The sequence below is a fragment of the Podospora pseudopauciseta genome, chromosome 1, assembly GCF_035222475.1.
Source record: "Podospora pseudopauciseta strain CBS 411.78 chromosome 1, whole genome shotgun sequence".
In the NCBI taxonomy this organism is placed as follows: Eukaryota; Fungi; Ascomycota; class Sordariomycetes; order Sordariales; family Podosporaceae; genus Podospora; species Podospora pseudopauciseta.
In genome coordinates this window covers 5,861,991-5,881,404 of record NC_085892.1, presented here as the reverse complement: position 1 = coordinate 5,881,404, position 19,414 = coordinate 5,861,991, and the positions used below count along the sequence as shown (strand labels likewise).

The 19,414-nt window shown below is 51.7% G+C and overlaps 8 protein-coding genes across 8 annotated transcripts; 3 read left to right on the top strand and 5 right to left on the bottom strand.

Moving 5' to 3' along the window:
* Window positions 1-8: 8 nt before the first annotated feature.
* Window positions 9-1,597, bottom strand: QC763_116320 (uncharacterized protein). Its single transcript, XM_062908201.1, has 3 exons — window positions 858-1,597; window positions 506-792; window positions 9-451 (listed from the first exon to the last, which is right to left on the bottom strand). The coding sequence occupies exons 1-3, from the start codon at window positions 1,143-1,145 to the stop codon at window positions 181-183; spliced, it is 846 nt and encodes a 281-aa protein (XP_062771256.1). The 5' UTR covers window positions 1,146-1,597; the 3' UTR covers window positions 9-180.
* On the top strand, window positions 1,541-3,729 carry QC763_116310 (uncharacterized protein). Its single transcript, XM_062908200.1, has 2 exons — window positions 1,541-2,778; window positions 2,836-3,729. Exons 1-2 carry the CDS (start codon window positions 2,388-2,390, stop codon window positions 3,579-3,581), a joined length of 1,137 nt encoding a protein of 378 aa, XP_062771255.1. The 5' UTR covers window positions 1,541-2,387; the 3' UTR covers window positions 3,582-3,729.
* Window positions 3,730-5,659: 1,930 nt separating this feature from the next.
* On the top strand, window positions 5,660-7,871 carry QC763_116300 (uncharacterized protein). The gene is made up of 2 exons (XM_062908199.1): window positions 5,660-6,898; window positions 6,951-7,871. The coding sequence occupies exons 1-2, from the start codon at window positions 6,637-6,639 to the stop codon at window positions 7,568-7,570; spliced, it is 882 nt and encodes a 293-aa protein (XP_062771254.1). The 5' UTR covers window positions 5,660-6,636; the 3' UTR covers window positions 7,571-7,871.
* Window positions 7,872-8,897: 1,026 nt separating this feature from the next.
* Window positions 8,898-9,426, bottom strand: QC763_0019100 (uncharacterized protein; the record flags this gene model as incomplete). Its single annotated transcript, XM_062905369.1, has 2 exons — window positions 8,898-9,109; window positions 9,348-9,426. The coding sequence occupies 2 exons, from the start codon at window positions 9,424-9,426 to the stop codon at window positions 8,898-8,900; spliced, it is 291 nt and encodes a 96-aa protein (XP_062771253.1).
* Window positions 9,427-9,597: 171 nt separating this feature from the next.
* Window positions 9,598-12,813, bottom strand: QC763_116290 (uncharacterized protein; the record flags this gene model as incomplete). The annotated part of the gene is made up of 4 exons (XM_062908198.1): window positions 9,598-10,096; window positions 10,148-11,169; window positions 11,223-12,739; window positions 12,810-12,813. 4 exons carry the CDS (start codon window positions 12,811-12,813, stop codon window positions 9,598-9,600), a joined length of 3,042 nt encoding a protein of 1,013 aa, XP_062771252.1.
* Window positions 12,814-12,900: 87 nt separating this feature from the next.
* QC763_0019080 (uncharacterized protein) lies at window positions 12,901-13,382 on the bottom strand (the record flags this gene model as incomplete). The annotated part of the gene is made up of 2 exons (XM_062905368.1): window positions 13,167-13,382; window positions 12,901-13,026 (listed from the first exon to the last, which is right to left on the bottom strand). Exons 1-2 carry the CDS (start codon window positions 13,248-13,250, stop codon window positions 12,901-12,903), a joined length of 210 nt encoding a protein of 69 aa, XP_062771251.1. The 5' UTR covers window positions 13,251-13,382.
* A 459-nt stretch (window positions 13,383-13,841) lies between these two features.
* QC763_116280 (uncharacterized protein) lies at window positions 13,842-16,950 on the top strand. Its single transcript, XM_062908197.1, has 4 exons — window positions 13,842-14,208; window positions 14,264-14,582; window positions 14,643-15,456; window positions 15,526-16,950. The coding sequence occupies exons 1-4, from the start codon at window positions 14,142-14,144 to the stop codon at window positions 15,643-15,645; spliced, it is 1,320 nt and encodes a 439-aa protein (XP_062771250.1). The 5' UTR covers window positions 13,842-14,141; the 3' UTR covers window positions 15,646-16,950.
* QC763_116275 (uncharacterized protein) lies at window positions 14,633-17,068 on the bottom strand. The gene is made up of 3 exons (XM_062908196.1): window positions 15,880-17,068; window positions 14,997-15,822; window positions 14,633-14,901 (listed from the first exon to the last, which is right to left on the bottom strand). The coding sequence occupies exons 1-2, from the start codon at window positions 16,950-16,952 to the stop codon at window positions 15,666-15,668; spliced, it is 1,230 nt and encodes a 409-aa protein (XP_062771249.1). The 5' UTR covers window positions 16,953-17,068; the 3' UTR covers window positions 14,633-14,901; window positions 14,997-15,665.
* Window positions 17,069-19,414: the final 2,346 nt, after the last annotated feature.

The window sequence follows — 19,414 nt, the reverse complement described above, 5'->3', positions numbered from 1 at the left end:
AGGGATATGGTGCCTGTGTGCATCAAATAAAGATTAATTGTTGTCTGCTACATATAGAAAGCGAGCCTTTCTCCTATTTCAAAACTTTAAGTGCATCCAATGTTCTCCATACTAAATATACCGCTCGGCATCACGGCGAGATGTCTCATACCAAAGATCGTACAGGATCGTTCGTCAGCCTCAAGCAGTCTGTCCAGAGGTGGTAGCCTGCGCCGAACTGTTCTCTTCCGCTTCAACAGCTGATCGCGGGACAGAATCACGCCCCAAGACCTTGATGCCAAACTCGAACGAGATACCTCCTATTGGGACAATCGGGACAGGAACACGCGCACGATAGGCGCCGTTGTGAGACGAGAGTTCAGGCCTTGACCACGGAAGGGATCGCATGAATGCCACGAACTGTCTTTTGGTCCACATAAAGTTGAGATAAACAAGGACGGCGTGTGAGGTGCTAAAGTGGTGAATGTCAGGCATTGATCAACGACAATCATAGAAAGGCACTTACCAGACACCCAGAAAGAAAAACAAGCCAGTGTAAACGAGGACAAAGAAGCGTTTAACCCAGGCCAGACATTCTGGATCGGCAGGATACCACTGCTGCCCATCCCAACGCTGGCATTGATGACTGCCACCGTCTCTCTCCATTATATCGTTGAGAGCCATGAAGAAGAGAAATATAGGGAAGGCGCCCATGAGATGTAGCAGACCACCGAGGAATGGAGGTCCTATCAGTCGGCGGCGGAAATGAAACACGAGAAAGTTGGCCAGTCCCCAAATGACAGTCAGAATTCCCTATAGCCTTGGTCAGTATGTCCACGAAGGTTGAAACAACAGAGACAAGGCAAAGTGATACGTACAACCGTCGTTGCGGTCGAGGCTAATTCACGCACGACATAAGGAGGCCACCACGACTTGGGCGGATTGTGGACGAGGGGCCCATACACCAAAGCCAGCCCAACAGCGCCAAAAGAAGTGACTACACTGCCCAGGTGAGCCACAGCAGCGAGCTTGAGCTCGGTAGGGCCTCGAAGGTTGAGTTGATCCTCATTCTGAGTCTGCTGTGTTTCTGCGTCCGTGGCACGCGCTGGAGTGCCGCCTTCGGTGTTGCTTTCCCGCAGGAGTGGGGTGGTCTCATTAGCAGCCATAATTGTTGAATACAAAGGTGTGAAAGAACAAACTATCGGAACAGTTCAAAGAGGGGAAGAGATGTCGTCAAGTTTGACTTGGCTGCCTAGCTGAGGTGGCCTCATGGTTTGGGTGGGACTTGGGATGCTTGGCATCTTGCACAAGTTCCCAACCGCAGCTATCACCTTGGCATACAGTACCTTAGGTGACACAAAGATCTGTGTGACTCCTTTGGCACTCTGCAAGATAATATCTTGGGGTCCACGGGGCCGGCTGATGGGTCTTCCGTGTCAGATTGAAGACGAAAAGATCATTGGTTGCCTGCCACTTGAGATTGTGCGTTCCGACTGTTCGGTGCGCTTACCAAATAGCAGTTTTCCCCGCAATGCCAGGTGGACCATGGCCTAACCACACGGCCGACTTTTCTTTATTTTCACCCACAACAGACACAAGCTGCGATCGAAAATTGCTTGTTTCTGATGTCAGAACAATCTGTCTCAGGAAGAACTGGGCGGCAAATTCACTTTTCTGCCCCTTTTCATAGGGCTGGATGGCTGCCTCTTTGTGCAACGGTACATTCTTGCAAATCTCCAACTCGGATTCACCAGACCCTGTCTGCCTTATTGATACATTGCTCGGATTGTGCGGCTCTTTTGTACCTGCAGTCATCTCGCCATCGAGACTCCGAGAATTAGACGCGCGGGTCTCTGCCCCAATTATGCCGCCAAGCCCAACTCGGATTACACCGACTCTGCAAGGTCCTGACGACTGAGATCGAGTCCGAGACAGGTGATGCGGAGCAACTTATCTTCCACCTTCAAAGGCTGCCCTGTCCAGGGTTGAGAAAGTGACACAGGCAGCTAGCAGTCCTTCCTGCTGCTTCACTGGTGCATTGTCAAGTCGCTGCCGTCGACGTTCGACAAACCCCAACAAGGCATTAACTTGCTTCAGCCCTGTGTCTCCTCTTCGCCTTCATCAATGCTGCCTGTCAGACCAACCCCAATGTCCCGGCAAATCTGGCAGCGTGACACGACCTTTCGCTTGGTTTCTTGGGGGCCGCCGGTCTCTCAAGGGCCTTGGCGAATGTCTTATTTGGGCATAACAATCTCGCGCTACTACGCGCGCAGACCGACGACGAGCCAACAGCTCTTCATTAGACCAATACTATTGCTGTGTCTGCAGGCCAGGAACATTCTGGGCCCCTGGCCCCTTGCTGCGCCGCTCCCACGCGGTGCTACATAGCGGCGTGCAAGCGAACAAGGATGAAACCATCATCAGCCATGGAGCAGCATCAGTGCTTTCTCTTAAGAATATGGCCCTGTCTCTTGTTGCACCTCCTTGCACTTTTCTCACCAATCTCCCCAGCATCTTTCAGCAACTCCAACATGAGGTTACACACGGCAGTCGCCTGCATGGGCGTTGTGCAGTTATCGTGGGCCGCCAAAAAGTGCTACTACCCCAACGGTGTTGAGGCCACGACCGACACGCCATGTCACCCCGAAGCAGAGGACAGCATGTGCTGTTTTAAAGGGGGGTCGTATGGGCGGGCCTGTCTGTCGAACAAGATGTGCCAGGCTCCGGATGGGAAGATTATCAGGGGGACATGCACTGATCGAAACTGGAATTCGCCAGAGTGCGCCTCTTTTTGCATGAGTTCGTTCATCCTGGTGTGTTATTTTGGACTGGTAAGGGCTAACACCGAAGGAATAGATGTCGGCGGCGGGGGAGCAAACCTGATATCATGCTCCAATGTCACAGACAAAGACACGTCGTTTTGTTGCGAGAAGACAGAGACGGGGAGGTGCTGCGATGATGGGATAGGGCGATTCGAGGTTATGCCGCCGAGGCCGGTCACGTTGGCTCTTTGGGATTCCAGCAACGGGGTTTACACGCCTTTGGCTCAGGTTTCGAGTTCGAGTTCCACTTCGACGACAACTAAACCCTCAACGCCGTCCTTCGAACCTAGTCCGACCACGGCGACAAACGCCAGTGGCCCAAAGGAGACTGGATCGGGCGACAACGGCTCGCCGGGTGGCTCAACGAGAGATGGCTCAACAGGGGCCTCAGGCCAAGACCCAGCACCTTCGTCCTCATCATCAGGAGGCGGGCTTCCCGTAGCAGCGCAGGTCGGTATTGGCGTGGGCGCAGCTAGTGTTGTCGTAATGGTCTCAGTTATTGCATGGCTGATGTGGAAACTCCACAAGACCAAGAGGGCTTTGGTCGAGCCGGTGGCACCTTTTCTCGATCCGTCACAGCAGCAACCCTCTCCGTATCTTCAGGAATGGCACAAGCAGCAGCAGCAGCAGCAACAATACCAGAACGCGACGGAACTGCGAAGTGGGCGTGATTGGGATCAGGCACATCATGGAGCAGCGACACCTGGGTCAGCGGAACTGGCACATTACGGCCCGCAGGTGTCTGCTGAGTTGCCGGGGGTGTCGAATCGATATGCTTGAGGCTAAACCGGGGGTATCATTTATTATCACCTAATCACACGGTTCTTTAACATTCTTGCACAACCTTACAATAGACTACCAAATCTCTTTCACCTCCCACCGCCCTGCCTCTGAGACCAATAGTCATGATGCGACAGCACCACCCACCCATCTTTATCTGCCCCCTCCAGCGGGGCGATGCTTAATTCGGTATCGTCACCATCGGAGGGAAGCCTAACAATATTGGGCATGCGCAATTCTTTCAGGTTTTTCTCCTGATAAGCCACTTTGATACGTTCGAGAATAGCGCCGAGAGAAAGTGGGCCGTTGGTGGGGAGAAGGGCTGTATACAAAGCCTCGAGGAAGAGAAGCTGCCAGTTGTTGCTTTTGAAAATATCCTTGTCGCTGGCGGCGAGGACTAGGTTGATTCCGCTTGAGTTGCGAACGGGTTGGTTGGGAGGTTGATAAGTTGCATTAAAGATTTGGAGGGTATCGAAGGGGGCTTGGACGAAGCGGGTTTGGAGATTGGGGTCCCAGAGGAGGGAGTTTCGGGTTGGGTTCTGGTAGTTGTAGAGACGGAGGTTGTTGGAGGTATCTTTGCCAGTGACTCCATCGTATATGATGATCACGAGTTCTTTGTGGTTTTTTGGGTTGATGTTGAGGAGGAAGTTGTTGGTCATGAGCCAGCTGAAGAAGGCCCCGTCGATGGTTTCGGCTGGGTTGGTGGGTTGCTGGAATTGGTAGGAGTAGACAACGAAGTTGTAGGTGTCGCGGAAGAGGTCCTCGAGGTTGCGCATTATCTTTGTGTGGTTGATGGCTTGGGGGTGGTCGTTTTTCCAGGAGAGGAGGAGGACACGGACAGCTTGGTATCTAGAGGCAAATCTTTGGCTGTCAGGGGTTGTTGCTCTGGGGGAGGTCGCCATTGAGTCTAGGTTCGGGATGTCGTCAGCCTCTTCTTCCCAGCTGGCTAGACTTTGGAGCCAGTTGGTTATCTCGGCACGGCCAGGAGCGGGTTTTGAAGGTGATCGAGTGGTGTTTGTCGCTAAATTGCAAAAGTCCCGCGCGGAATTGGTGATGCTGGCGCAGGCTTCGGGTATGGCGCTGGACTCTTCGAGCTTTTCGTAAAGCTCGTATGCTTTGTTCATGAGGTTTCGACCCGGCGGTTGTACCGAAGTTGATTGTGCCATCATGATCTGTAGCAGCGAGGACTGAATCTGAGAATGTATAAGGAAGAGTCCAGAGGTAAGGCCTTGTTTGAGGATATATTCTGTGTTTCCCATTCACTCGCCCATCGAGTTGCTTTCAAGGCTTTGGTCACCAGGTCCACCAAGGCAGAGGATTTGGGTTGCTCTTTTCTGAAGTTGGTGAGTTCGGATGAATGCTCACAAATCAACAACTACTTCTGAGGCTTCCTTCTGCTCTGGACCCGAGTGGCTGGGCCACATGATGGGACGATGATTTGATGTTGAATCAGGAGGATGATTGTAGGCAAGGAGAATTGTCGACATGTTGGGTGGCTCTATCTTGGACATGGCTTTTTTTAGGGGGGGGGGGGATCAGGTTAACCTCAGAGAAAAGTTTTGCGTCTGAAGCCTTGACACCCACGCTGTGATACTTTCCTTCAGCCTCATGACTTTGTGGCAATGGTGGCGAACAACATGTGTGTCAGTATGTGAAGTTTATTTCCCAGCCCATGGTATCGAACAAGTTCCAAACAGTGATTACTTTTGATATTTTGGTTGCATTTCACTCTGAGGTCAAGACAACAGAGGCAAGACGCTTTTAATTCCGAATATGCTATGTCTTTCACTACATCTCATGATTAACTTTCACAACCGGGCTGGTTCGAAATAACATTGACGTGTGGTCTGAGGCGCAAGAATAAGTGGACTCATCCGTCCCACTTCTCAATTTGAGTTTCCCTTTTTGGCATGCCGAGGGCTTTTTCACCAATGAAAGCCAACCTCCCTCGTGCAAGCCACAAGGAGATCCCACACTTCAACGCAAATCCCAACCGTTCCAAAATACACTGGGGACCATTCGCCTATTGGCATCAAAAAGCTTACCCTCCTTCACTGTGATTGATGCGCTTCGGACTACGAGTGTAACCAACGCGATGCCAAGAGCTCCACCACACAACCGTTTGTACCCTTGTCTCCCAACACACTTGCTCTTGTCTTTCTGACTCCCTCGCATCCTTCTTCCTGGCCTTGACGTTGGACCCTCCAATCTTTCTCGTGTCTCAAGTGCATTCTTCAATGGGCGGCACGATATTAACTTCACGTTTCTCGAACAATCCTGGCGCTGAGCACTATGCGCGCATATCCACGCCATGAGACTGGAATATATTACCCTCCTCGCCTAGCCTCGCCAGTGACGTAACCCTACTCAGGTCGATGTTTCCCTGGTCCACGTCGGCACTCGAGACCGCGATACCGCATCCCGTCACTATGAAAACAAACAATCTTGGACAGCTCGATCCAGAATGAAACGACGGTCCAGACGGCGGCATGGCAATCGAGCCTCTTTTGCAAAACAGTCAAAAATCTCTCGGCGGCTGATCGTCCCGAATCCATGTCGCATGACAGAGCCCCCTGACAATCGGTTCACAGATTCCGGGTTCGCTGTTGTGGGGTGCATAACTACAGTGACATTGCAATGGTTAAATGCAACCAATACACCCTATTGGCCCAACTAATTTGGGGATAACACCTCTTTGAGAAGCCGGACGCCACTATCCGCGCCTTGCCCGGGTTGATGGACAAGCCAATATCAAATGGGCCAGCTCAAGTGACCTTCGGTTCCCGGGCCGCTGGATTTGGCGATGGACACATGGAACAGGAATCCCACTTCAGGTGCCGGAAATGGAACCTCCACGAAGGACAAGACCACCAAGGACTGACGTATCACTCTATTGCCGCTGCCACCTGCCCGGTTTGGGCTGTGGGCTGGCGGGCATAAGAGGAGGCTGTCTCCAGGCGTGGTTCTCGGGCTCTCTTTTCTCTTCAAGCTGTGTCAAGTTGGCCAAAGAAACCACCAAACCAGTTTCGTCCAAACACCATCCTCAACCATCACCATGAAGGGACTCTTGAGCGTTGCCGCCCTTTCGCTGGCTGTCAGCGAGGTTTCGGCCCACTACATCTTCCAGCAGCTCTCGACCGGCAGCACCAAGCACGGCGTGTTCCAGTACATCCGTCAAAATACCAACTATAATAGCCCTGTGACCGACCTCAGCTCCAACGACCTCAGGTGTAACGAGGGTGGTGCCAGCGGTGCCAACACTCAGACCGTGACCGTCCGTGCTGGTGACTCTTTCACCTTCCACTTGGACACTCCTGGTATGTCATCCTAATCAGCCAAACCATTCATGCTTAGTCTAACACCCCATAGTCTACCACCAGGGTCCTGTCTCCGTTTACCTCAGCAAGGCCCCAGGCTCAGCTTCCAGCTACGACGGCAGCGGCACCTGGTTCAAGATCAAGGACTGGGGCCCGACCTTCCCCGGCGGCCAGTGGACTCTTGCTGGTTCCTACACTGCTCAGCTTCCCAGCTGCATCACCGACGGAGAGTACCTTCTCCGCATCCAGTCCCTCGGTATCCACAACCCATACCCCGCCGGTACTCCCCAGTTTTACATCTCCTGCGCCCAGATCAAGGTCACTGGTGGCGGCAGCGTGAACCCATCCGGTGTTGCTATCCCCGGTGCCTTCAAGGCCACCGACCCCGGCTACACCGCCAACATCTACAGCAACTTCAACTCCTACACCGTCCCCGGCCCATCCGTCTTCTCTTGCGGCTCCAACGGCGGTGGCAGCTCCCCCGTTGAGCCCCAGCCCCAGCCCACCACCACTCTCGTCACCTCTACCCGTGCTCCCGTCGCCACCCAGCCCGCTGGCTGCGCCGTTGCCAAGTGGGGACAGTGCGGTGGTAACGGGTGGACTGGCTGCACCACTTGCGCTGCTGGCTCTACCTGCAACACCCAGAACGCTTACTACCACCAATGCGTCTAAGTCTGCGGTGAGATGGCGATGATGTGAGAGAGATACCAAAGAATAGAGAAGGGGAGACATTGAGTGACAATACTTGCATAAAGACGGGGTTGCATAAAGGGGGTTTGGTTGGGAATTACTTGGGCTGTATATATTCACTTCTAAATATGTCCCATTGAGGAATTGTTGGCTATGCGTGCCCTTCGGCTGGTTGTTAAACTACCTTGTAAACTGGAAACATAGGGGCTGTGTTAATTTGACTATCCAATCGCTCTGATTTCCTTTGCATCCAAATCATCAAACAAGCTTGAACCCGCTCGACACGCCTCTCTGAAACATACACTCAGGATCATGCTTCCCACTGACAGCCTTCAACCCCGCAAGCCTCTCGCTACCGTATTTACCGTCTGTATTCCATTGTCTAAAGTTGGCATGCTTCCATAACATCGTTTCCAAGGTCCTTTGTCATCGAGAGGGAGACACCGTATCTATCAATATTCCCGCTCAACCCTACCCCCAATCTTCCCATTACCACCACCGACCCTAATACAGCTCACCTCAACAACTACGCTCTGTTGTATCCCTTCCCCTCCATACAAATCACCCCCACCCCCATGATCAGTCTTATTGCACCCTTGAAGATGAGAACCAGACTCAGCATCACCCCCACACAACCGATCCCTCCCACCCGACGCCACCACGCTCCCCTCCTCAATCGAGAAATTCCCAAAACTAACTTTGAGGTAGACTGGTCCGAAGTTGGTTAGGGGTGTGTCCCAGGCGTGTCGCATTACGCCTTCGCTTACTTGGTTGAGGGGGTCGATCGATTAGCTCCTGGGGCGTTTGAAGGATGGGAAAGGGTAGCGAGGGGGGCATACGAGAGGAGCAGACGCCCGTGTATACTGCGGTGAATATCCGGGCGATGGTGACGGATACTTCGCGTTGTCGGGGTCAGTCACTGTACTGGGGATGAAGGTCGGTTGGTTGGTAGGCAAGGTGCTTGCCATCGCCGAGGCCGAACTGACGTTTTGACCGATGCACCACCATGATCCGAGCAAGAAAAAACGTCAAAGAGGTGACGCATAATATGATGCCAACCACCTGTACAGCAGTGAGAAGGAGATGGGCGGGTTGACAAGATTTGTAGGTATGCCACTGTTCGGATCTGCCACAGGGATATCCGACAGCTTTGTGCTTGGTGGTATACCTTCCATCCTTGGCCAAGTTTTTAGTCGAAAACGGAGCAATTGTAGACAAAGCTCACTGCTACATGTACAAGCTTTGGTCTCTGCTCATGACATCGCCTATGATATTACTAAACAAAAATGCTGCGAGTTGCTGTGGGATGTCAACGATGCTCTGATAAGAGACTGTGTCTCGGTGTCCTCCTGTCAAGTCCGGCCCTGTCTTTGACCGCCGCCAACCACAACGCACGAAATGCATTGGTAACACAACCTCCCAGCCACTGCCAGTGAATCCGGAAGTCCCAGACATACTCGTCCAAGTGAACGATCTCATAGGTATCTCGCCAGCGGAGATCCCCGAGGTAGCATTCCATACCTAGAGTCTGAGTTGGATGATGCCTTGGCGGGGGAGATGTAAGATTAACGTGGAAATTGAAGCTTGATGACTTTTCTATGGTCCATGAAAAAGTATTGTTTTACTGTGTGTGTCAATGAAGGGCAGAAACCGCTCGAGTTGTGTTTCAGATGGGCCAGTTGCTACTGATCACAAGTACTCAGCCAACGGAGTTCTGAAGCCAAGTGTAATAAGACCGGCTCCTCTTTCTTCCACTTACTATAAAGTGATGAAAAGGTGTGAAGACCAGGGCAAAGATTAATTTCCCAGGGCAGCCTGAGCCATCCCATCCCATCCATCCCTACATTCAAGCATAAAAACACCGCTATGTCTCTAAGAGATCCCACCTATACCCCAAACCCTGACTTTAAGTCTCATTATCATGAAAAGAAATGACTCGCAAAATGGTATAATCAAACCGAGAGGATGACTACACTCCAGGTATCACCTAAAAAACTCCAAACCATCGCCTATACCGCCCCTTGTGGCCCATCCTTTCCAATCTTGCACACCCCCTCCAAAACCTTCAACCACTTCCCTGGCTTCGCAATATGTGTATTTCTCAAATGCTGTCTGAAATTATCAGCCCTGTAGAAATGCTTCTCCCGATCGCACTCCCCAAACTTGTGAACTCTTTCCATGTGGGAGATGAGTTCTGCTTCGTCTCTCTCAATACTTTCTGCATCTGCCTTCATTGAAGTTTCCCCTGTAGATGGTAACGTTTCGTCTTTTATCGCCGAGGTCTTTCGAGCAAAGCCACCGCCACAGAACCCGCACACATCCCACACCGCCCCATTAGGGAATATTTCCATATGAAAGGCTAGCAGCGGATGCGTGAGAGCTTTGCAGGACCATGATTCAGACTTTAGATGGATAGCATTGATGTGTCTTTCGGCTTCGGTGGGTGACTTGAAGCGTTTCTTGCACTGCGCGTTGGTGCATAGATGGGGCTTTTCGGCTTCATGTGCACTGGTGCGCGGTTAGAAGTTGGCTTGTCACATGCAAAGCTGAGATACTCACGATAACTCCTCGTATGTTCGGAAGTGGCGTGGCCCTCGTGGGCAACATTCGCACACGAACTTCAAAATCTCTTCTGGCTCGAGTCCCTCCCCTTCACTGACAACCATATCCAGATCAACCTCACCAATTACAGCTGAATATCGCGGATTGGTCAGGATGGAAGGCTCATATAAGCTTGTGTGTGCCGTCGATAACGTCTGAGCCAGACTGTCGGAGCTAAGATTGGACGAGAAGATGGTAGAAGGCTGTGCTGAAAATCTGCTATCGATGGAGTTCCTTTGTAAGTAGATGCGAGAGGATCGTGTCGATGTTGTGAAAGCGCTGTCATTTGGTGAGATGGGGGACGGCATGGAATGCAGAGACGCCGATCCAACAGACGGAGTCTTCTTGTGGCCAGATACCTCCAGATGCTGGCCTTGGCATTTGACTTGTTGTTCGACAAAGTCAAGACTGCCGATCTGCAACAGCTTTCTCAGAAATTGATATGAAGTCCGGATTCCATTATTGGCCCACTGATCCACCTCGAAAGCCACACGGGCCGATGAATGGGCAAGTTCGGGGACTGAAGTCTCAGGAATGACCGAGTTATCTGTCAACGCATATTGAAGGCGTCCACCAATGAGTGGGTCATACTTCGCCGAGGCAGCCGTGAACAATAACGCTGCTAAATGCAGATACTGTGTAGTCGATAGATCTTCGGCCGGCACGTCATCCGTTGGCTTGAATCGTAACTGCTTCTCAATAGCAATTAATGCATGACGGACATAGCTTTGAATGCATAGGCTGTAGAAGGTTGACAGCCACCACCTTCGGTCTCTCATGTTCTCCTTGTTAAACATGACAGCAGAAAGCTCATCGACGTACGCCGTAACCTGACGGTAGAGATTGCGAATGCAGTCGACCTGGCAGTCGCCACTGCTGCAGTCGTCATGAGCCGTGGGGACCAAGAGCTGTGCTGAGTGGAGTCGAAGTCCTTCCAGACAGTGTCTCAAACACACCATGGAGAGGAAGACTACCGACGTCTGTACAACCCTGTTAGCTCTGATATGTCTCAGTTAGACGTCAATCAACCTACCTGGCCAACCTCGGACTCGTAGATGCAGGCTGTCTCCAGCATCCCCATGAAGTTCTCCCAAGACTTGATTTCGAGCAACGACCCCAGCAGAGCGTTGTTCTCGGACAGCTCCCAGGCAATGATGGCAATTAGCTCGGCATAGGTCACAGGGTTCCCATCACAGGGCGTATTCTGTTGGTGTAGAGAGTCCCTGTCACGGTAACGACCTGCATCAATGAATGCATAAAAGGAGGCTTTCAGCCCAAAATCACAGATTGACAGCTTGTCCGATGCCCCTTCAAAGACGGCTTTCATATCTGCCAACCGCTGACTTTCGGCTGATAGTAGGCATCTTTCAGCAAGATCTACTGAACGGCAACGGCGGCTGCTGTTGCTTGAAGCTAGATGACATTCCAGGCTCTGAAGGGGACAAAGAAGCTGCGTAGGAAGGGAATCGCCAAGAGGTCCACGGCGACATCCTATCAAAGGCCACAATGGTGCGTCTTCCCCCAGGTTGGGCATGGCAACGCTTTCCAATTGCAGGCAACACCGACATGGGGTGCCAGGGTCACACTTGCGACGCAGGACTTTGCATCTCCAACAAGCGCCACCCACTGTCTCCAACTCTCTCATACCCCGTCGGCCGTTCTCTGTGAGCGGTCCACGTCTCCCACCCTTGGCAACGGAAGCCTTGAGGGTCGAGACATGCTTGCTGATCGAATCAGTGATACGCTCGCTGCGGCTCGGATGACGTGATAGCGCTTGGTGAGGTTTGGCAACTATGGAGTCGGGCTGTGGTTGTTGTAATGGTGCTTCTTGGATAGGTGCAACAGCTGCCCTTACATCAAAGTGTGGGGGCTGAGGCGACTGAAAGTGAGATAGTGAAAATGTAGATTCGCCAGGAAGGCAGCTGACGGCATTTAGCTCCACAGAAGCGCGGGGGGGTGAAGTGGATAAACGCCCAGACGAAGGCCGCGGCCCGGATGGAAGTTGGGTGGGTTCGAAGCGTGAAATCAGTACTTCTTGACTACGGACGTTGTGGTTGTACTCCAACCCCAGCTCAATAGCCAGTGTATGCAAGATGACAGCCTTGGCCGGGTCGACATTCTTGAATCGAATCTCGTCTCCGCACCATCCCTTTGACAGCAGGGACAGTTGCTTGCGAAGACGCTCCCTGGCAAGGTCGTGCGACCCATCCTCAGGAGGCCTGTGGTTGATGTTGGGCAAGGGCGGGTTAAAGGGAGGAAAGTAACCTTCGTCTTCGGCAAAGAGGTAGTCATAGGGAAGCCCGTTCGGTGGATGATAATTCGGGTTCACTTCGAACGAGTGGAGCTGCTGGGGATCGATGTGATTGATGGGTGAGTTGAAGTCAATGGCCCACGACATTTCATCGAAGTCCATGTCGAGGTCCATTGGGTCACCCACAGCGTCCATACCGATAGGTCCACCATGGACCGAAAGATGACCAAAGCCTAGCCCGGCATCACTTGTCTGGACACCCATCCCGAGCGGGAGATTGGACGCATAGTGGTGACCGTCTGGACGAAATGAAACGCGAAGGGATTAGCATGATTGCACTCCCTTAATGTAATCTAACGAGAGACTTACCCATTGCCCGCACAGCGATACGTCGTCAAATTAAGGTATTACCAACGGTGAGACAGATCGTACACAACGTGGCGATTGTCGCAAGCACGCGTCAACCGTGGAGTGTGCTGTGGGGTTGGTGGGCGGAACGGAGAAGCGTGGACGGCCTGCTGAAGCCACTGACGCCGGTAGGTCCGTCCGGTTCTCCCTTCCGTGACGGGTGGCTCCAGGTCAACAACTACCCCATTCACCCGAGGAGACTAATTAGAAGACAAGTTGTTGGGATTACTTTTGGGTTGTGATTTCATGTGCTCAAACGGAGGTCCCGGGTGGTCATTGGGTGAGTGGAGGGGAATTGGATGAAGAAAACTTTCCAACCTGCAACGAAAACGTTTGACGAAACCCGCCAGCGTCCTCAGCCGACAGAGAAAAAAGCAGCCCCAGGCATCTCAGCCTGTGCATGTGCGGTCCGCCGTCTGGGCGGGCAGGCCGCCAACTAGGCCCGTCGAGCCTGCCCAATCCCACCCGCAAAATCCTCGGTGAGCGGTGGGGGTGGGACGACTCCGTTTCCCGTTCGAGGTTAGCGGCGCTCCTATTGATGGGAAGACACGGAGGAATCTTGTCTACGGCCCTGTCCTGACCCCAAACTGCCGCAGCAGAGCATTGCTTGGCTGGTGCATGGCTGCGGCACCAAGCATTCTGTCCCAGTCCCTTTCATGAGGACCGCTGCCTGCCACGTGCCGGTTCACAGGGTCACAAACAGAGCAGCAGGGATGCTGACATAATTCTACCAGAGCCTGGAAGGCACTGACCACATGTTAGTGTTGTGGTCTTGGTTCTGTTTTCTCCCCTTGCTACTACACAAGTCTCCATGACACGATCCATATCAGAAAAATGGCAATGTTGACATAGTGAGAAGCCAGAGGTATTCTTATTATAAGTAAAAGTTTGATATCTACTACTGGAATTTGATCTCGCTCCGGTCCAGTCGACAGAACTTGAAGACTTGTCGAAGCAGAATAGCCAGGGCCCGATGATTTCCTGAATCCAGCGTATCACTCAAAGTTCTCCCTAAGCATTTGCATTTGAAGTGGAGAACATTAGTACCATCATCTGATTTCTATTATCAGTTCTTGAATCTCTAAGTAAAAAGCTAGCTACGGGAAGGATGTGACGGAGACAACTGCCGTCGTAAATCTCCCCCGCACTGCACGTCAGCTTCCAAACTCCAAATGTGAAACCGGACCCTGCGGCGGGGGTGGTGTAGGATTGATTAGACTCTCTTTCCTGAATATTTATTTTCATGGAGAAAGACCATGCGGACATTACGATTTCTCAAAGCGACCCCCAGCCATGGAACCCCAGGAAACAGGAGCACCCTACAAAAGACTTGAATCACCTCACGATCCTCCCCTTAGGAGTAAGCAGTGCTATGTTACAACACCACCACCCCTAATTTCTAACACCAGTCCCAGTCCTTATCGTCGGTGCTGGCCTGGGAGGATGCGCCGCAGCCATTGCCCTCCACCACCACGGTCACGAAGTAGTCGCAGTCCTAGACAAAGTCCGCAACTTCACCCGCCTCGGCGACTCCCTCGGGCTAGGAGAAAATGCCTACAAACTCCTCGCCCGATGGGGCTGCAACATCAAAGAAATTCAAGAAATCGGCAACCAGGCCCCCACCATGAAAATCAGACGTTGGCACGACGGGAAAGTTCTTGCTGAGCAACCCCTGATGGACATGGCAGGATATATCGGTCACCGCGGTGACTACCACGACATCTTCCTCAAATGGTTTTCCGCCCTCCCCCTTTCCTCTACCAACCTAACATATACTAACCTTACCCCCTTCAGGGTCCGCGAAAGAAGCATCCCCATCCTCATGTCCTCCGACGTAACCTCCTACACTGACACAACACCACCAACCCTAGCCCTCTCCACTGGCAAGTCCCTCTCCGCCGACCTCATAGTCGCAGCAGACGGCATCAAATCCCTCGCCCGCCCCCTCGTCCTCTCCCACCACGACGACCCCATCTCCAGCGGCTACGCCTGTTTCCGCGCTTACTTCTCCCCTTCCGAGGAAATGAAAGCAGACCCGGCCCGCAACACGTTCCTCTCCCAAGACAGCGTCAACTTTTGGATCGGGCCCGACACCCACGTCGTTCAGAACACACTCCGAGGAGGGGGGGAGTTCAACTGGATACTTACTCACAAAGACGACGGGGACATTCCCGAGTCGTGGTTTCAGCCGGGGGATATGGACGAAGTCCGGAAGTTGGTGGCAGATATTGATCCTGATATCAGGTATGCGATCATGTCTACGGACAGGTGTCTAGACTGGAAGATCTGCTACCGGAAGCCGTTGTCTACGTGGGTGTCACCAAAGTCGCATCGGATTGTCTTGCTGGGGGACAGCTGTCATGCTCATCTGCCGACGTCGGCACAAGGGGCTAGTCAGGCGACGGAGAGTGCGGGTGTTTTGGCGGTTTGTCTGGGTTTGGTAGGGAGGGACGAAGTCGAGGTTGCTACCAGGGCCTACGAGAAGCTCCGCTTCCCGAGGGTGAGGGTAAGTCAAACCCATGGGGAGGATTTGCGAGATCGATGGCACAATGTTCTCAAGAATGTGGATAATGATGTGGATATTGATCCAGAAATGGTGAAAATTAAGGTATGTGTCATATATGTCCTATTATCTACCTGCCTATACATCGCAAGCTCTGTACTCATCTCTTCACAGAACCGCCCGTTATACGCATTCGACGCAGAAAAAGATGCCGTTGAGAAATGGGATGGGGTGGTGTCGAGAATCCGGCGGGAGTTGATGACGGGCCAGATAGAGCCTCTCTGCGATGAATGAGCCCAGCGACTTCAAGACCCTCAATAGGGATCCCTGTACACAAAGTCGACCTTCTCCCAGGACGGTCGATTGCCGTTCAGGGCAGCAAACCTCCACATTGGTATAAAGGTTGCTCGGTTTTCGTACATCAGGGCCTCTGACCTAGGATAACCCGCATAGGAGCACCGACACCCCCTACAAACAGCGTTAGCAAATCATTGGCCATGGATCTGTCATGCATGATATCTTGCCTACCTTTTTAGGAGCCCGAATTCCTGTTGCACAGACTTTGATTCATAACAGGTCACTGCTCGTCCAGCAGACCAGGTCCCATGTGTCGGTTTGCAATCCATTTCCCAGGGGTGAACGACCCGAAGACGAGACACTTTGGCGAGCATCTCCTGGGTAAAGGCAATATTGGCTTCTGTGAGATGCTTTTTCAGATGACGCTCAACCCATAGGTTGCTGCTACTTCCAAAACCTCTCTGGCAGTTGCCGCCACTGCATCCATTGCACATGAATTGGCAAGTCATGAGATTGAAAGCCCAGCTATGCACGTTGTACGATTCCGCCTCACTGTCGTTACACTTTTTGCATGTCATGGGCAAGTCCTGGGTAAGCTCCGCATGAACTTCCTTGCAGCTGGAAGAAAAGGCCCAGGTGGGGGTTTGGAGGAGGATTCGCTGTAGAAGAAAAGGAGCTTTCTGAGCCAATTCGGCATAGGCCTTGACTTCTGTGTCGATGGTGCTTTTGAAGAACCTGCACACACGGCGAAGATTGGTCAGTGTTGGTATGTCGAGGTCAGATGAGATGATCTGGAAGATGAGCTCGTTTGGAAGCCTGGAGAATAGCCCAAGAGGGGTTCGCCGGGTGGTGCGGGTTTTGGGCGTGACAAGAGTCACGGCCGCAGAGGCTTTCTTGGTTTTGTTCCGTCTTCTCGTTGCCCGGTCTTGACGTCTAGCTTTGCGTCTGTTCTGCTCGTCCTTCTCGGGCTTTTCTGTCTGTTGCCGCCGAGGCCTCAGCGAGTAGCGCGGTTCCAGCCTCATTGTCCTACAACCATTCCAAGGCAGTAATTGTTTTCTTGGAGTTGTGCCGGTCCTCTTCTGCCGCTTCATCGGTCTTGTTGGTGCCATGGTAACTTGTTGTTCACTTAGACGCTTTACTGTTGGTAGCGGTCGAGGCCTGAGCAAATGTGCCTTACGCGTAGTGGTGGGCCTTCGTATCTGTGTATTCGGACCTGGATATATGCATATGATACCTGACGGTAGACGTCGCCGTGGGGCCCTTCCTCCAGTTGACTTCCGGGCAGTTTGCTTTGTTCGGGCCATAGTGCGAAAAGGGCGAAGTTGACAGAAAAAGTTGAGTCCAATACATATATTCCAGGCCTTCAGTCAAGGTTAAGGACGAGATTAGGTTTGAGCGGGGTGCCTGAATTTTGTGTGCAAGAAACCTTGATCTTAAATAGTTGGGTCCGCACAGGCAGCGGCAGGCAGCAGCGCAGCACCAACGACATCTTATGGATGACATAAAACGCCATGCCTAACAAGTCCACCACCAACTCCACCATTCAACTTCACCATTCAATGTTACTACGTTGCAATGGAAGACAGGACTCTCCGTCATGTGATTTTACGCAGTCACGCTGAGGACAACCTCAAGCTCAAAGCCCCCATGAACGATATAGAATTAAGTAAGCACGGAATGAGGGGACCTCCAAAAAGTCTCAAATACGTGGCAAATCGTCCACAAATTTCCTATTATTTCTCATAATACTGATAAAAGCCTTGGTGTCGTTGTGTAATGGGTAATGGGAGATGGATATTGTACAATGATAGGTTCCGGTCTAATTTCTAATAGTCTATCATCTACATACCTTGGTCTGGAACCAAATATTCCGCGCAGATGTCATCTCCCTTTACCCCTGCCGCCTTTTCAGGATTATTTTCATATGGAAGGTGCCATCCAAATACGATGGTATCAAGCGGACTTGAGCAGGAGGAAGGTTGCTTCAAATCCTTCGGAACTTTGGATATGCGAGACGCTCTTGGCTCGTTGCCGAGTTTATGACTCTATGTGCCAGCCGACTGGACTTGACAAAAGAATCAGTGTGATAAACTACATGAAGCCTCGTTACCGATCTGAATCAAGTTTTTCAAGTTGCTTTATCGACGGGCAGGAGGATCTGAACTGTAATTTTTTCGTCTTTGCCCGTGGTTGAAGGAGCCACACGATAGCGGCGTCAAAAGTCAGCGCTAAATGTCCGCCAATCTAGCCCAGGTCTCGCTTGAGGATTGTGGATCCAACCTCTTTTTGAACTTGAATGAAGAACAACGCCCTCATTCAACACCACACACGTGCATCAGTTGCATTGAACGATCCTGTCGACCTGTCCCTGCATTCTTAGAGGACCATCTGTCCGACCTCGTTTGCTGTCTCAGGCAAGCTAAGCCGACACCACGTGGGGACTGTTCTTTCCGGTCGAGGGAAATGTTTTGCCGTTTTGGGACTCGCTTATGGGTGTCACAATAACAGGTGGCACCCCCCCCTCCCCACCCCCCTTTGCTGTTCATGTTATTTCAGCATCATCTGAAAATAATTAGCACTGCGGCATTTGAAGTTTGTTGAACTAACCACTGAAAGGCCCACTGTTAAGGAATAAACATCTTGGCAGTGGGACCTTGTCTACCTGGTCAATAAGAGGCCCACTGTTAAGGAATTAATTTTTTGGCATTGGGACCTTGATCATCCAATCGGGCGAACATGTGCCATCTGGGCGCTCTTCCTGATGACATCTGTTGAAATACAGCACTTATTTGAAGGAGGAAAGCGAGGTCTTGGATGCCTATAAAAGGCTCCCCTCGCAGTGTATTTGGAATGGTCTTTTCTCTTTCAAGGTTCAAGTCAAACAGTCAAATTCAATATACTGGTTTACAGGGCATAGTTCCCTATACTTGCCTTCCTTCGGTGCCACCTCGCACCGTCGTACCTCGCAGTCCAAGGACCCCCAGAGTCTTCAGGTAATTGCTTCCGACCTACCTGGTAGGGCATACAACTAGCCTTCCGACGACATATCTCAACAACAACCATCGAATTGGCTCTCGACTCCCTGGACCCTGAGTTCCCTTGGGTCGTGATATCATGCCCCTCTTATTTTACTTGCCCTCTTTAAACATAAGCTAATTCGTTCTAGTTATTGAGAAATGAATATCAAGGGGGTTGCAACAGTGTGATTGTATTGCTTGTCCTTGTCTGTCCTTCGAAGCCAGAGAACCTCCATTATATCTATACGTGGTGACAACGTTGGTGGCAAACGGTACCATGTCCAGCTTAACTGGCTACGTCGGTTTCAGCTCCCATGAGCTCCTATTCAGCTTGGTTGACCAGAACCCTACTATGTCTGACAGCTACTGTGACAACAAACTCTGTGGCTCGCTGTGAGCGCTGTGGTTCCCAACTGCAAGTGATGTCGGTGGTACAATGCCGGTGGTGCAAGTGCTGGCAACCACAAAGAAAAAGATACTGTAAAATCCACAGTAGCTTGAAAACTAGTTCTCTAGTTCCCCTGCCACAAGATTCTGGCGGCAGTGTCTAGTATTTTGTTTCGGTCAGGAATCTCCGATAGTAACTTCAAGGGTGCCGAGCATAAAAGTAAAACCCAATGTCATGTATCGTGCACAAACCAACTTCACGCAATTTACGCACAAAAAACCCCATGTGGACCCCGCAACTCATTTTGTCGTAATTTACTTTGTTCTCAGCTGTAGCTGTGTATACCTTACTGCTCTTGTTA

Excerpts from the sequence above, each read along its gene's own strand:
- QC763_116310 (XM_062908200.1), top strand. The coding sequence starts at position 2,388 with ATGAAACCATCATCAGCCATGGAGCAGCATCAGTGCTTTCTCTTAAGA. Across the intron at positions 2,779-2,835 it reads GTGCGCCTCTTTTTGCATGA|ATGTCGGCGGCGGGGGAGCA; the intron begins GTTCGTTCATCC and ends CCGAAGGAATAG.
- QC763_116300 (XM_062908199.1), top strand. The coding sequence starts at position 6,637 with ATGAAGGGACTCTTGAGCGTTGCCGCCCTTTCGCTGGCTGTCAGCGAG. Across the intron at positions 6,899-6,950 it reads CTTCCACTTGGACACTCCTG|TCTACCACCAGGGTCCTGTC; the intron begins GTATGTCATCCT and ends AACACCCCATAG.
- QC763_116280 (XM_062908197.1), top strand. The coding sequence starts at position 14,142 with ATGGAACCCCAGGAAACAGGAGCACCCTACAAAAGACTTGAATCACCT. Across the intron at positions 14,209-14,263 it reads TCACGATCCTCCCCTTAGGA|TCCTTATCGTCGGTGCTGGC; the intron begins GTAAGCAGTGCT and ends CACCAGTCCCAG. Across the intron at positions 14,583-14,642 it reads CACGACATCTTCCTCAAATG|GGTCCGCGAAAGAAGCATCC; the intron begins GTTTTCCGCCCT and ends TACCCCCTTCAG.
- QC763_116320 (XM_062908201.1), bottom strand. The coding sequence starts at position 1,145 with ATGGCTGCTAATGAGACCACCCCACTCCTGCGGGAAAGCAACACCGAA. Across the intron at positions 793-857 it reads CCTCGACCGCAACGACGGTT|GGAATTCTGACTGTCATTTG; the intron begins GTACGTATCACT and ends CCAAGGCTATAG. Across the intron at positions 452-505 it reads TTTTTCTTTCTGGGTGTCTG|CACCTCACACGCCGTCCTTG; the intron begins GTAAGTGCCTTT and ends TCACCACTTTAG.
- QC763_116275 (XM_062908196.1), bottom strand. The coding sequence starts at position 16,952 with ATGGCCCGAACAAAGCAAACTGCCCGGAAGTCAACTGGAGGAAGGGCC. Across the intron at positions 15,823-15,879 it reads GAATTCGGGCTCCTAAAAAG|TAGGGGGTGTCGGTGCTCCT; the intron begins GTAGGCAAGATA and ends TAACGCTGTTTG.